Source organism: Strongylocentrotus purpuratus, unplaced genomic scaffold (assembly GCF_000002235.5).
Source record: "Strongylocentrotus purpuratus isolate Spur 01 unplaced genomic scaffold, Spur_5.0 spur5_scaffold_6, whole genome shotgun sequence".
In the NCBI taxonomy this organism is placed as follows: Eukaryota; Metazoa; Echinodermata; class Echinoidea; order Camarodonta; family Strongylocentrotidae; genus Strongylocentrotus; species Strongylocentrotus purpuratus.
Window position 1 is genome coordinate 560547 of NW_022145612.1, and position 13468 is coordinate 574014.

At 35.0% G+C, this 13468-nt stretch overlaps 1 protein-coding gene across 2 annotated transcripts; it reads left to right on the forward strand.

Annotated features, from left to right (window-relative positions):
* Positions 1-1227: 1227 nt before the first annotated feature.
* Positions 1228-10808, forward strand: LOC580068. Of its 2 annotated transcripts, XM_794977.5 has the most exons (5): positions 1228-1484; positions 5742-6041; positions 6279-6650; positions 8718-8910; positions 9146-10808. In XM_794977.5, exons 2-5 carry the CDS (start codon positions 5841-5843, stop codon positions 9280-9282), a joined length of 903 nt encoding a protein of 300 aa, XP_800070.1. In that variant the 5' UTR covers positions 1228-1484; positions 5742-5840; the 3' UTR covers positions 9283-10808. The 2 variants fall into 2 exon arrangements, 1 of the variants encoding a protein (XP_800070.1); XR_971651.2 differs by lacking the exons at positions 1228-1484; positions 5742-6041; positions 6279-6650 and adding an exon at positions 7170-7314.
* Positions 10809-13468: the final 2660 nt, after the last annotated feature.

The following is a 13468-nucleotide window of genomic DNA, read 5'->3' on the forward strand; positions in this document are numbered from 1 at the left end:
TATCATCTTCATTGATATAATAATAGAATGTTGTCATTTGGCATGAATAACATTAACAATATAGATGAACACGTGCCTCACGGAAAAAAAAAGAGAAACTGACATTATGGGATCATCTCGAAAGATACGTTCTCGGAGCTCCCTCTGCAAAATGTATGCTCTTTCAATATTTATTTATTAGTCTCTTCACATTAATTTCCTCCCATCTACTTTGGAAGTCTTCCTCTCTCGTTTCTCTTGCTTCTATTCCTTCTCCCTATATCTCTTATTCTACTCTCCTCCCTACTCTCTCTCCTCACTTATCTCTCATCCCTCTCTCTCTCTCCCTTTCAGTCTCTCCCCCTCTCTCTTTCTCTCTCCCCCCCCCCTCTCTCTCTCTCTCTCTCTCTCTCTCTTTCTCTCTCTCTCTCTCTCTCTTTCTTTTCTCCCTCTCGATCCTCTTATTATCCCTATCTCTCTCGCTCTATCATTCTGTTATTCGTTGTTCGTCGTTTTTCATAAGCATAATCTCTCCACGCTCTTTGCCTGAGTGGACTATACTAGCAAATTTTCATGTAACAATATTTCTGTAGGCCTATAGTTTTCGGCGTTTAACGTACATGATGTCAAATTTTGAAACTCACATATCCCTGATTGGTCTTTTCTTATTTTCAGTTAGGTCGTTGCAGATCGATCTTTTCAATACCCAACTCAATGATCAATAATGTGGTAATAGAAACAATACTAGAAAGAAATCGATTTAAAAAGAGAGATAAGACGACAGTGAAGTGACAAGGAAAGGATTGTCATGGTAACGGCATTGTTGACATCGCACCCTTATTCAATGTATTCCCGGGGTAAGATTGTATTCAACGTGTGATCGGGTCAATGCCGATCGAAGACAGTCAAAGTTGGCTTGAAAGAATTCACCCTTTAACCACGATGTCATCTAGTCTTATTCCAAATACTCTGTTGTGTGTTTTCGTTGAAATGTAAATAAGTAGGGTCTTTATACTAGTCATGACATATCAGAGACACTGCAGTACTAAACCTGTGCAATTTCGCAGTGAATGTAGCTTCGATGATCTCCGGTAATGGTCTCGAAACAGTGCATTTTGTACAGAAGGAGCCGTTAATTCACTTTGTTTAACATATTCACGTGAAAGTGCTTCGTTGTTAAGAGTACAACCAATATGTAGAAGGTGTGTACAGTAAGCATACAAGCTGCAGTACGATCTCTCGTATTACCCATTCATTCATGGCAGAGAGTTGGCCAACAAGTGTGTAGTACGGTAAATAAAGACCTGCTACAACAAACTACACACATCTAGTATTGACAATGACAGGTCTAAGTATATGGTGTCAAGATTGCGAGCTCTTATTATCACGAGAAGACTAATTTGCACCTCATTACAACTGGACTATTTAATCCAACCAGTGTGTGAAAAGACTCTGAGTTAACAACTATATTCTGAGAACGATAAACCGTGAGAGTCTCATACACGGTAAGTATACTACAAACTTTATACAGTGAAATAGGCGTTTACTTATATTATATTACTCTGTATATTTTAATTTCAAGCATATCATAAAGACCATGCAAATGATATAATGTTACATTTAGACTGCATGGTTGGGAATTCTGTGAAATATATTGGCCCAATTCGACTTTATTCTCACACAGAGTAAAGATATTGATAATGTTTCAAGGGGTATTGATCACAGGAGGGGGATAATTTTGGATTTATCTGTATATTATTATGAAGCCAGAATATCCTTTTAAATGTGGCTGCGGTCCCCTCCCACCCAAGATTCGATGTGGCCTAATTGTTTTCTTTACTAATAATGTTCATTAATTACACATCAAAATACTGATTTGAATTAATCCAATGTTGATGATAACCTACATCTCATTAAATAAGAAGTTTGTTATTATGATGTTTCCAGATGTATAATATTGAATCTCTTATATTTTGAGACGAACGGTGTAAGCTTTCGGGTTGCTATTTTGTTTCTAACTCAACACAGTTTCATTCATTTACCATGCGAATTATTATTACCGAAATGAATACAGATACAATTCAAAAACGATATGTGTCGTTAATAGGAGTGTGAAAGGCTATCATGGGATTTTTAGAATGTACTTTTATGAACTCCTCTAGTTTATCTAGTCTATTCATGTTGAAATAAAAATGGTAAATTTCGATTGCAATATGTTTGTATTTCGATGAATACCGAGTGACGTTTTCAGCAGAAATAAAAACAATTATCTTATTGCGTCATACCGGGTCTTAAACCTCATCAATAATCTATGTGTATAGTTGGTGCATATAGGCTTTAATATGATAATTGGAGGTTACTAGCAAAGCAAAGAAAACCTGTTTTCATGCAAACTACATTGCATTATTGATTGAACATATATATCTGAGTACTGATTGAGAACAAAGGTATATAGATTATGTGGGATGTATAACCTTGTAGTTGTTTGTAAGCATTATTGGTTAAACATCATTCATGGCCTGGATGCCTTGTTTCAGCTATTCACATTCAGGTTCATTCAACCTCTCTCACATAACGGCTTTCTTACTCTCTAGAGCCCTTTAGTATGTGCACAGAATGTTTGTAGAATATATAGGGTATATTGGCACACACTGTATATATATATATTTGATTTGATTTGATTTGATTTGATATGGTTTATTGATTAAAAAACATTCAAATAGCAGCTAGAGGCTGAAACAAATTGAATTTACAAAATATACATTCAAAAGCATAACATATACATGTAAATGGCGATTCATAATAAATAATCAAGGATATGATCAAAGAAAAGAAGAGAAACAAGAGAAGAGATTGAAACGGATGACTAAAGGATAATTGAAGGAGAACGATCGCGTAGCAGAAGACAATAAGACAAATGTAACAGAAGATTAGAAAGGACTGGTAAGATAATAACAGAGAGAGGGGAGAGAGAGAGAGAGGGCATAGAGAAATGAGAAAGAGAAGCTGGCGAGGAGACTACACAATAAAAGGGACAATTAAAGAGTAGGACAGATAAATAGGCTGAAATGGAGAACTTGATATATAATCGGATAAAGTGTAATAAACTATAATACAAATATAATACCGTACAATGTAAATGCAGCATAATTTTTGAGACCAACTTAAACCGACTACAAAATTAAACAATGAATCCTAAAGCACAAACCGCAATGTCATTGATATATTCATTATAGATATTTAAATATAAAAAGCTTTACATAATTAGGCAAAACATGGGTAATACACATGTATTTGCTTCAAGATCCATATTAAGATACATAATTATTATTGAAAATAATATATATATTATTAACCTTACGCATATGGATATAATAAATGTCGGGCTTTTGAAGATATTATAATATTGTTGTATTACTTCACTTCAACAATCTATCCTTTTGCATATTTTCTTTAATTCACGTTTTCAAATGCACAGAATAAAGCTTTTTATTAATGAGTGCAGGATCTATGTCAATGCTTCGACACATCGACTTCCAATACACATGTTTTCCTCTTTCTTCCCAACCCGTGCATTTGACCTAGCAATTAATATTTTCAATGATGTTGAGTGTGATTTGTCTCCTAGGCCTACATCCTTTCATCAAGAGGCTTGCGCTTTGTGCCAAAAAGAAGCTTACAAATTCATTACAATGGAGAAATTATAAATGACGTACCCAGTAGCTTAGCCTCAACATAGAGTTGTCTTGGTAACATCATGATTCTTTTTAGATATGACAATCATGGCACTCTGTTATGACAAAGCCCGACTAATTGTTTCATACACCATAACATGAAATACTATATAGCCTTTTGTTTTTTTAGTCTGTCTATTTCCATGATAAGAGTATATGCACATAACGTTAGAAAATGAGTAAGTGCAATGTGGGGGGAACTGAATAGAATATTTCTCTCTCTAAAATAAAAAACATTCGAAAATAAGTTTTGATTTGTTGACTCTACCATTTATGATCAGACTGTCTTATGATCATTATTTGAAGCCGATACAACAAGACTTCCAACATTGAAAAAAATCCTCTGATATAATATTAAACTATTATCAACCTTACCTTCTCTTGTCATCATTTAATTATATTCATTCCCCCAAAAGTTATATGGCTGCATATTTCACTCATAGAATGGTCTTCCATTATTGCCAATTAATTTGTTGAAAGGCCTAATTCATGCGTGCAAGATATGATTACAATGTAGGTCGACCCAGTAAATCCTCTCTCTTCGACTATAATCTCTCATGGATTGTTTACCTGTATCCCTGGTAACCGTGGCTCTGCTAATACTTGTAGTATTCTTTGGCTTGAAATTATTTATACATATCTCGCTATCTTCCCTCCTTTTATCCTTCCCTCACACACTTACACTCTTTCTGTCTATCTGTCTCTGTCTCTGTCTCTCTCTTTCTATCTCTCTCTCTCTCTCTCCCTCCCTCTCTCTATTTATATTTCTCACTTTTAAAAACAAAGACCTTTTGACGTATGGAGGCGCGAGTACTGATACATTGTCCAACAATTTTCGATATCGTGCAATATATTTATAATCATGTGTCATGTTTATTGTATCAAATTTCAATACATAATTGTTCTATATACTTGATGGGATTATGATATATTGTTATTCAGTGCTCAAAGTTCGAGGTACAATTGTATTTTTTATCTTGGTTATCACTAAGATGTTTCCGATAAACCCATCATTTCGTGTGAAACATATTTAGTTCGTAAGAATTTTTGTCACCACCCAAAGATACACGTAAGCTTTAATTCGATTTTTCATTAAATTTTAATACCGGGTACATTATTTTGAAAGAGTGATAGAATGGTTGTTTATCTGTTATTACCGAACATTATACTGTAGTTTAGCGTTGATTGAAGGATATCGAATTATGCTTATTCATTCACACAGGCATTTCATTTTGTATTTTCACAAACCATGATATCACATTATCATTATTCTAACTGTGGGTAGGGGTGACAGAACGGCTATTGATGCCATCAGTACATAAAAGCTAGTCAGCATTTAATGTCTTTATATTTACATCTTTTTCACCGTCATCTGTTTTCAAACAAGATACATGTAGCCGACTATAGAATAGTTTGTTTCATCATCATTTTTTTTTTTTTTTTTTTTTTTTTTTTTTGGGGGGGGGGGGGGGTCAAATTTCAGAGCAGAAATCATGGTTCATCATTCCATTATGATTCCTACATGACAAAATACATACCAGACCGTCCACATGGTCCACCCGATTGATTGAATTCAGTTATGACGCAACAAACTGTCTGTCTTTACTTTAAAACCAGGCAGATGGAAGTATAACTGGATGCTGCAGAAACAACCTTTTATTAACGCCCTTCTTAAATTGAATTGAAGCTGGTCATTAGTTGTTTGATCAGAGAACACGGGTTAAATGAATGGAAGATGCTAGAGCAAATAGAGTACTCTCAGTCTCCTTAGTGACAACACGTATTTTGCGGCTGAAAATACCTCGATATCCAAATGCTTTTTTTATAAAATATTATCATGGCGATGCCACGTCGTACATGAGGAATCTTGTAGATTGATGGGCAAGAATATAACAATTCTCTCAGTCTCAGGAAAGTTATTTCTTGGGGTGAGGTTTACTTTAAATGTTCTTCCCCCTAACACACAAATATAAATGAATTGACATTTCTGTTCTTTAACAAATATCATCCATCGATTTTCTTTTACAGAATTGCAACAAAAATAGACATCGTCATCCGGTCGCATCCGTCACCCTCCTCCTCCTCCTCTCTCTCTCTCTCTCTCTCTCTCTGATTTGAGAATAGAAGATGGCTTCTAACCAGAACCCTGATGAGGTGTTACCATACCTAGCTCGTGTTAACTCACAGCTGTCTAATGAACTTCGTGGATTACGAGAAGGAACATGTCAGAAGCTATATAAACAGACAAGAAGCTTTATTGATGCATTGCTAAGATCACCAACTGGACAGAATACAACCTATGGTCCGAGCATCACTACCATTTTACAGGTACACTTCGTTATTTGAATCTTAAATATTTAACCGTTTGATTATTCATGACACACCTCCTAAAACACAAGTTACGCTAGTTTTTTTATAATGGTATTTCAGCGAATATAAAATGTTAAAGCCGCTCTCTATAGTGACTTAAATTTTTCCACCTTTATTTCCTATCTCAACTGTTTTCTTTTGAACTTTATAAATGCACAATAATTGTTTTAATTCAAACATTGGCACTCTTTTCAGGTCCGTGATTGTTACGAACATTCTAAGAAGTTAGACGGTGATCGACCAACCCATTTCACCAACGTACTCCATCTTTTCCTCACATCGGTAGAAACCCTTCAAAGATTATGCAATGAAATGCATAGCTGTATCGGAGAGAGCGTCAGGGCTCTCACACTCCATGAAAAACAGCGAGCCAAAGCCGAAAAGATCCGAAGTGACATCGAGTTCTGTCGAGAGCATCTGCAAGAGGATACAGACTTCAGCGATCTTGCTACACATAAAACGATTGAGAAGTTTCGAGGATTGAACACGGGTGAAGTGTCGAATTGGGGCGCTGTTCTCAATCTCATCCCCGTCATTGTGTCCATTTTTCAAGATGTTTCTGATGCGGTAAGAAAAGAAAAAATGAAAATAAGAAAATACCTAACAGTTAGATTATCGTTTGCCAAGCTGACCACTCATTTTTTGTTCTTCCAAATGATTTTCCTAACATCAACTAAATTCCGTGAATTCATTGAATAATAAACATTTTTTAAAAACTATATACTTAATTGATTATTTATTTATATATGTGTTTTTTTTTGGGGGGGGGAGGGGTGTAGGGCTGAGTTGAAGCCTAATCGGTTATAACTAAATACTAGTTTCCAGTAATATTCCTTAACCACTAGAGTGATCTTTAGAGAAAATGCTTCTTAAAATATGATGATTTTAACGTTTCTATAAAGTAAGCGAAAAACTAACAGTAGTTAGGCCCTCCATATGATGAAAGTTAGCAGACGAACCTTCCGATGTGAGCCCTCTACGGCTATTCCCTTTTCATGTACGAGCTCCAGTCAGCTGGTCGTTGCTATAACAACCCGTACCGCTACCCGCGACACAATGCATGACAGACGATCGTGCCTCTACACAATAGCATTATCGCGCGTGTAATGATCGAATGGTATAACGTATCAATAAGCACAGGTGCACAATCTAGTTTAGTATAGATAGGTGTGTTGTGCTGTGTTGCGAGAAGACAGGTGTTTCCTTCAGAGCCATTTTTGGAGTCTGACAGGTAATAAATAATATACATATATCTTTGCTTGCTGCTTACCTCTATAAGTGAAATTTCCTTGTTTGATAATAATCCTCTTCCAAATGTTACCGTTTCTTTGAAGGTTTACTAAAGTGAGGCATTTTTCTTTAATGCGATCATTATGGTATATGATTCGGGGTCTTTGCCATTCGTAGTATAGGTCTGAATGAAATATTTGAGTCGTATTGCAAGCTGTGGTCACATATAGAAGTATGCAGTTCTCTTGATACATATTTATAAATATATCAAATCAAATATCAGTAGACATTCATACAAAACTGGTGCAAGACTCGAGACCAAAGGTCGGCATACATTTTTTTCTCATTAAAAGATTGTTGATTGGCCATCAGCATGTGCATGTAATATATAAAACAAAACTATTATACGTCGATACTCATTTTATCCAATCTTCTTGCCCTTACGGTGTTTTATCAGCTAATATATAATTCATAATAATATAAAATTCAAACAATGAAAATTAGCAGATGTGTGAAAAAAGGGAATGTGCAATCATGAATTCCTCTTGTATTGAATTGATTTAGAAGAATAACTAATTCAAAAATAAGTGGGACATAATCATACGAAATTCTTCAAAGTACGAACTTCTATTTTCCAGATCTTGAAAGTAGGGAAGTTAATACGTTGTTGTAATAGCGGTTAGCTAATGTGCTGTATTGTTTTCGTGGCCTAAATAGCAAGATCAAATTTGCAGCGTTTTTTTTTCTTCTTCTAACTGCAAGAAAATGTGCCATTTCAAATAACTTAGGTATTGTACAGGGAATGTCATTTAAATCGTTGCAATGTATTTATTCACACATGATACTACTCTATATTTCATATCCAATTAAAAACAACCACTAAATAGTTCATATCATATCAGATTTTTCAAGTACATTTTTGGTTTGAATATTAACCATCCATCCATCCATCCATTCATACTTTGTTAAGTACTTCTACTTTTTCCTCTTCTTCTTTTTTTTTTTTGGGGGGGGGGGGGGTCCTTCGGGCCCTGAGTCTGCACGGTCCTGTTCTTGATTTCATCCAGTTCAGTTGAAGAAACGTCTTTGAAGTAGTATTGCAGAAAGTCATTTTCACAATCATGTTTGTCGGTTGATGCATTGTTTCATCAAGCTCTAATAGAGATGGCATTGTAAAACTAGACTTCGTCCAATTTGTATGATGACGATTCTTTTTTGTCATATTGTTCAATCGTTTTTGCAATAATTTGTATACAATTTTATTATTACGATTATACTTCTTTTGCGTCTTCTTTTTCATATTTTCTTTTTCATATTTTCTTACAGGAGAGCAAGACATTGAGTGATTTTTGTATCTCTATTGCTTATATAATTTCTTCTATTTTTTCCCAATCGATATGACAGACGGCGGAGTGGAGTTCAATCACCCTCGCTGAAAGAAACACTATCTTTACCCCACCAAAGAAAGCCTCCAGCTCCAGACCAGGTTCTAGATCCGGTTCAAGGCAAAGTGGACGAAACTCAGCACAAAGCATGAAGGGAAATCAACAAACCAATGAGGCTCAAGGCCAGACTAAGAAACCAAGAAAAACTTATGGTAAAAGACATTTTCTTTAGAAATACTATTTTTATTTTTTCTCTCTCGCCATTTCGTTTAACTTGTTGAAAATTTGTGAATCATCTTGGCCACCGTTCAATAATTGTTAAAGTAGTTCATGGTCAGAATAATATTGAACAGTGACAATGAAAAAAGATATATACTTTATTAATGTGGAATTTGTGGAGACCATAACACATCCTTAATGTATTATCTTCTCTATCTGCCATTTCAGCTGATCGGGTAGATGAGCGCAACAAGGGAAGGATATCTTTGTTAGAACGCCCTCCATGGAAGCCTTCGTCCAACCCTCCTCACAATCTCTATCCTCAGCTCCACATCCATCTTGGTGACCCCACTCAGCACGTCTAAAGATCGCATCACCATCCCCTTAGCTCCACACCAATCCTGGAGACCCCACTCAGCATAATATTTGCAGCTTAAACATTATTCATCGACATGCTCATGCTCACATTTTTAAAGCTCACGTACTGATTGATAACTGCGAATTCCATCAATGTATTCTCAAAATACGAAGACAGCATTTCTACTTTGTCGATGGTTAAACACACATCTATTGTTCTCAATTTATTTCCCAATAATTTTAGATAAGTGAATTATATCCCAGGATTTCCAAATAACTTGACATAATTGCGTGTACAATGTTTGATGTTCTGGGTAAGATTGAGTTTAATAGCTAAGAAATATATAAAGTTGTTCTTTACAAAAATGCACGAAGATTTCTGGGTTTATGTTCGGTAGCACCATCCTCCCCGTGTGTAGTGTAATTAACGCAGTCCATTAAAGGCCCACTGCACTACTTGTAGCTACTTGCGCCCTCTATATAACAAACAATGCCTAATCGGTGACCATTGGTCCCCCATGATCCTCTTTTTCTTATGTTAACTGAGAGCTGGGTTGATTAGATAACCACCTGTCCAGTGACCTTGCAGGGCGATCTAATCCCTCCTGTAAACTATGGCAGATAAGCTTTAAGTGCATGGATTTCATCTGCTAAATCCGGGCTTTGCAAATATGTTTTGTTGAAACGCAAAATTAATTCTTGAGCAAACTGAATTAAATGCTTCGACCTGGCGAACATTTTATGATATTGATTTATAACCTATAAAACACTAGCAACATTTCTTCGTATCTGTACAAGTATATACATACTGTTCACTTCGAACGAGCAAAGGTATAACACAAACTTACACACACGCACGTACTTGAACAGTTCACATAACGCTCATAGCAATGCTAAAATGTAATTATTAATGAAAATACATTCTAGGCTTTGTACAATGTATACGAAACGTATTTTTTTTTTAATGCTGTTACTTCTAGTTGTTTTAATAGTATACGTATAGCTTGCCACACACTAGCCGAAAATGTTTATATTTATTATGCTATTGATGATTATTAAGATTCATGAGATTATTCCCTTTTTTCAGTTAATAATCTCCCTCAATCTCATTAGTTTCCATTCCTATTTCATTTGCATTCAGTGAAATTCAAACGATTTTTTATCGTTATATTGGGTCTTTCAAAAAAGTCGCCTGTACTTTGATATTTTTCTCTAAGTAGTATGAAAGGTCGACTTTGGTTCGTGGAACAAAACGATATATAGTAGGAAAATTACTTTTTGGATATCAACATTATTCGAATTTTTAAAGCTGTATTTGACTTTGACCATGCTGAAGGAATGCTATTCTTTCATTTAAAATGATATATTATGAATATTATGAACTATATGTATATTTATACCTATCTGTATTCTTTCTAACGGTGGAATTGAAGCAAATCTTTCTATTTCTATCATTATAATAGCTGTATTTTATTTGTAAAGTTTTATGAGAAATAAAATGAAACGTTTGAGTAATTGATAGTATCAAACAAAATCATTTCTGTTTCGTATTTGTTTAACCTCTATTGTTTTTATTTATACTACATTATTCTATAGGTCCAGATTTCTTAACTGTAATTCTTAGTTCCTTATTTTGCTATGAACGAACTTAAAAGGGGCTTTTGCAATGAACGTGAACAAATTTTTAAAAAATATGAGAGTATAGGCCTATACAAATTAAAAGTAATGTATATATATAGTAACTACACTATCAGTGTAGTGATTGTCCTCATGATATACAATAGGAAAGACTTTAATAGCGTTTTGAGTAACATCTTATCCTTACAATGATTATGATTAAAAGAAGTATCCATGGTAACGACACCGTGATCGGGGAAAGTAACCCAATACCTAAGCAGATATCCCATAAACGGCTTCCCTCGTGGATAGTTCTAGATGGACAATCACATTATCATAAACACCGAACATCAACTATAAGCAATCAGACGATTACATCTTCGATTTCTGGGTGAGGAGAATTTGTTCCTCTTGGGTATTTTTGTTAGTTTATCTGGGAATACGTTTATGATCGATAACCTCAATATCTATTCGAGTATATCTGAAATCACGCAATTATGTGAAATGTAAACACTTTCTACATATTATAGTTTTATAAAAGGCTTATAGCTTCCTTTTGCCTCTTTTTAAAGATTATTTGTTTCATTTTAAACTCTCTCTCTCTCTCTCTCTCTCTCTCTCTTGCTTTTCTCTCTCCCCCTCTCTCTCTCTCTCTCTTTCTTTCTATTTCTCCCGTACAACTACCTCAGTCTTAAAACAGCTTTCGCAACTCTTGGACTGGGTTTAAGGGGATACTTGTCGGGGTGTTGTCAGAGGGATAGTTAATAACAACACTAATATTCCGTTCTTGTTCAGCGCATATCACGTCACGCCTGTATATAATACGCTCCCAAAGGACTTTGGATATCAGTATTTGTCCTAGAGTTTAGATGACTGACGTAATAAACCTGGACAGGTGGGAGGGGTATAGAACCCTCACTATTCAGACAAATAGAAAACAACATCACATCCTTTACTGTTTTCTGAGTATTTTATTACACATTGTTAGAAATACACTAATTCTTGCTCATACCAATTGAAGCGAAAATAAATAAATAGATATATAAACTTACGATCTTGATAACAATTTTGCATTCATCTTGATATCAGATAAATAGTGTTGTGCTATTCAACTTGAAAAAAATGCCCTTCACAAGTCATTCTAACGTTCAGAGCTCCAGGGGCGGATCCAGCCTGGGCCAGGGGAGGGGGGCCCAATTCGTGAGAAAATATTTAGCGGCGAAATAGACGGCGGATAATTCGCTCAGTCCGGGGGGTGAGCACTAATTTTTTTTTTTTTTTTGGGGGGGGGGCCTCGAAAATTTAAAGATTGCACCCCCCTCCTGGATCCGCCACTGCAGAGCTCTTTCCATTAATCGTGTTTGAAGAAAAGGATTTCGAGATTAAAGAAACAATGCGACAGGAAGATAATAGTTGACACTGACGTAAATTTGTTAGCATGACGTGGGAAAACATGCAAATTTAAAAAATACAACATTACAAAGCATTAATTGCAGTATCTTAGAAAAAAACCTTTCTAATATAAATTTCCTTTGCATGTTCAAACATCTTTGAGAATATAATTTGCTGTTTTTACATTGATAAATTATAAAAACTCCCCTGGGTTTGAAAACGAATGAAAATAAAATATAACTTAAACAGTGTCAATATAATTTTGATAAGAATTGAAACCGAAAAACCAAATATTAAACAAAAAGTGAAAAGTGTTGTAGGCAGAATGAAATATTGTCAGATGAAAAAAATTGTGTCAAAAATGAAAACTGATGAAAATCAAACAAAGAATAACTGCAAAGGGTGAGGAAATAAGAGAAGATAAATTAAAGTGGTAAGTGAAAGCATTGATTGAAATAGCCATAGCGTGTACTTGACTATAATTATTTTAAAAAAAAGATCTTTTAGAGAGTGGGGATCTGCTATTTGTGATCCATGAGCATTTAGAATGCTGCCATCTTGTGGGCACACTACATCACAACACCACAACTAAATAAACAAAGTAACGAGGCTAACCATTATCTATCATATACATGTAGATTTGTGTATATGAAACGCATGATTGAATACAATTGAAGATAGAAAGACAGACAAAGCAGACATAATCAAGTGAAGATTTAGGAGCAGAAAGAAGAGAATGAAAGGTAGTAGAGAAGAGAGGCAGAACACAGAGGAACAAAATAAAGGAGAAATACGGTAAGAGTGAAGAGAAAAGAGAGAGAGAGGGAGGGAGAAAGAGAGAGAGAGAAAGAGAGAGAGACAGAGAGAAGAAGAGAGAGAGAGAGAGAGAGAGAGAGAGTGACAGAGGGAGAGAGAGAGAGAGAGAGAGTGACAGAGGGAGAGAGAGAGAGATAAGGAGGGTTGAAAAATGAGAGGAGATAGAAAAGACATTTATGCACTTTCTATAAAAATGGTTGAATAGTGTGAAAAATCAATGTTGTCATAGTTACAAAGAGATATTACGTTTTTTGCTCAACATTTTATCATTATTAAATATTCATAAGAGATTTATGAAGCCAGGATGTCCACAAAATATTAATTTCTTATAGAAGATCAAATTTAATATCAGCAAACCAATAAACAGAC

Coding starts and splice junctions, on each gene's coding strand:
- LOC580068 (XM_794977.5), top strand. CDS start 5,841: ATGGCTTCTAACCAGAACCCTGATGAGGTGTTACCATACCTAGCTCGT. Junction 6,651..8,717: donor TTCAAGATGTTTCTGATGCG/GTAAGAAAAGAA, acceptor TCGATATGACAG/ACGGCGGAGTGGAGTTCAAT. Junction 8,911..9,145: donor GAAACCAAGAAAAACTTATG/GTAAAAGACATT, acceptor CTGCCATTTCAG/CTGATCGGGTAGATGAGCGC.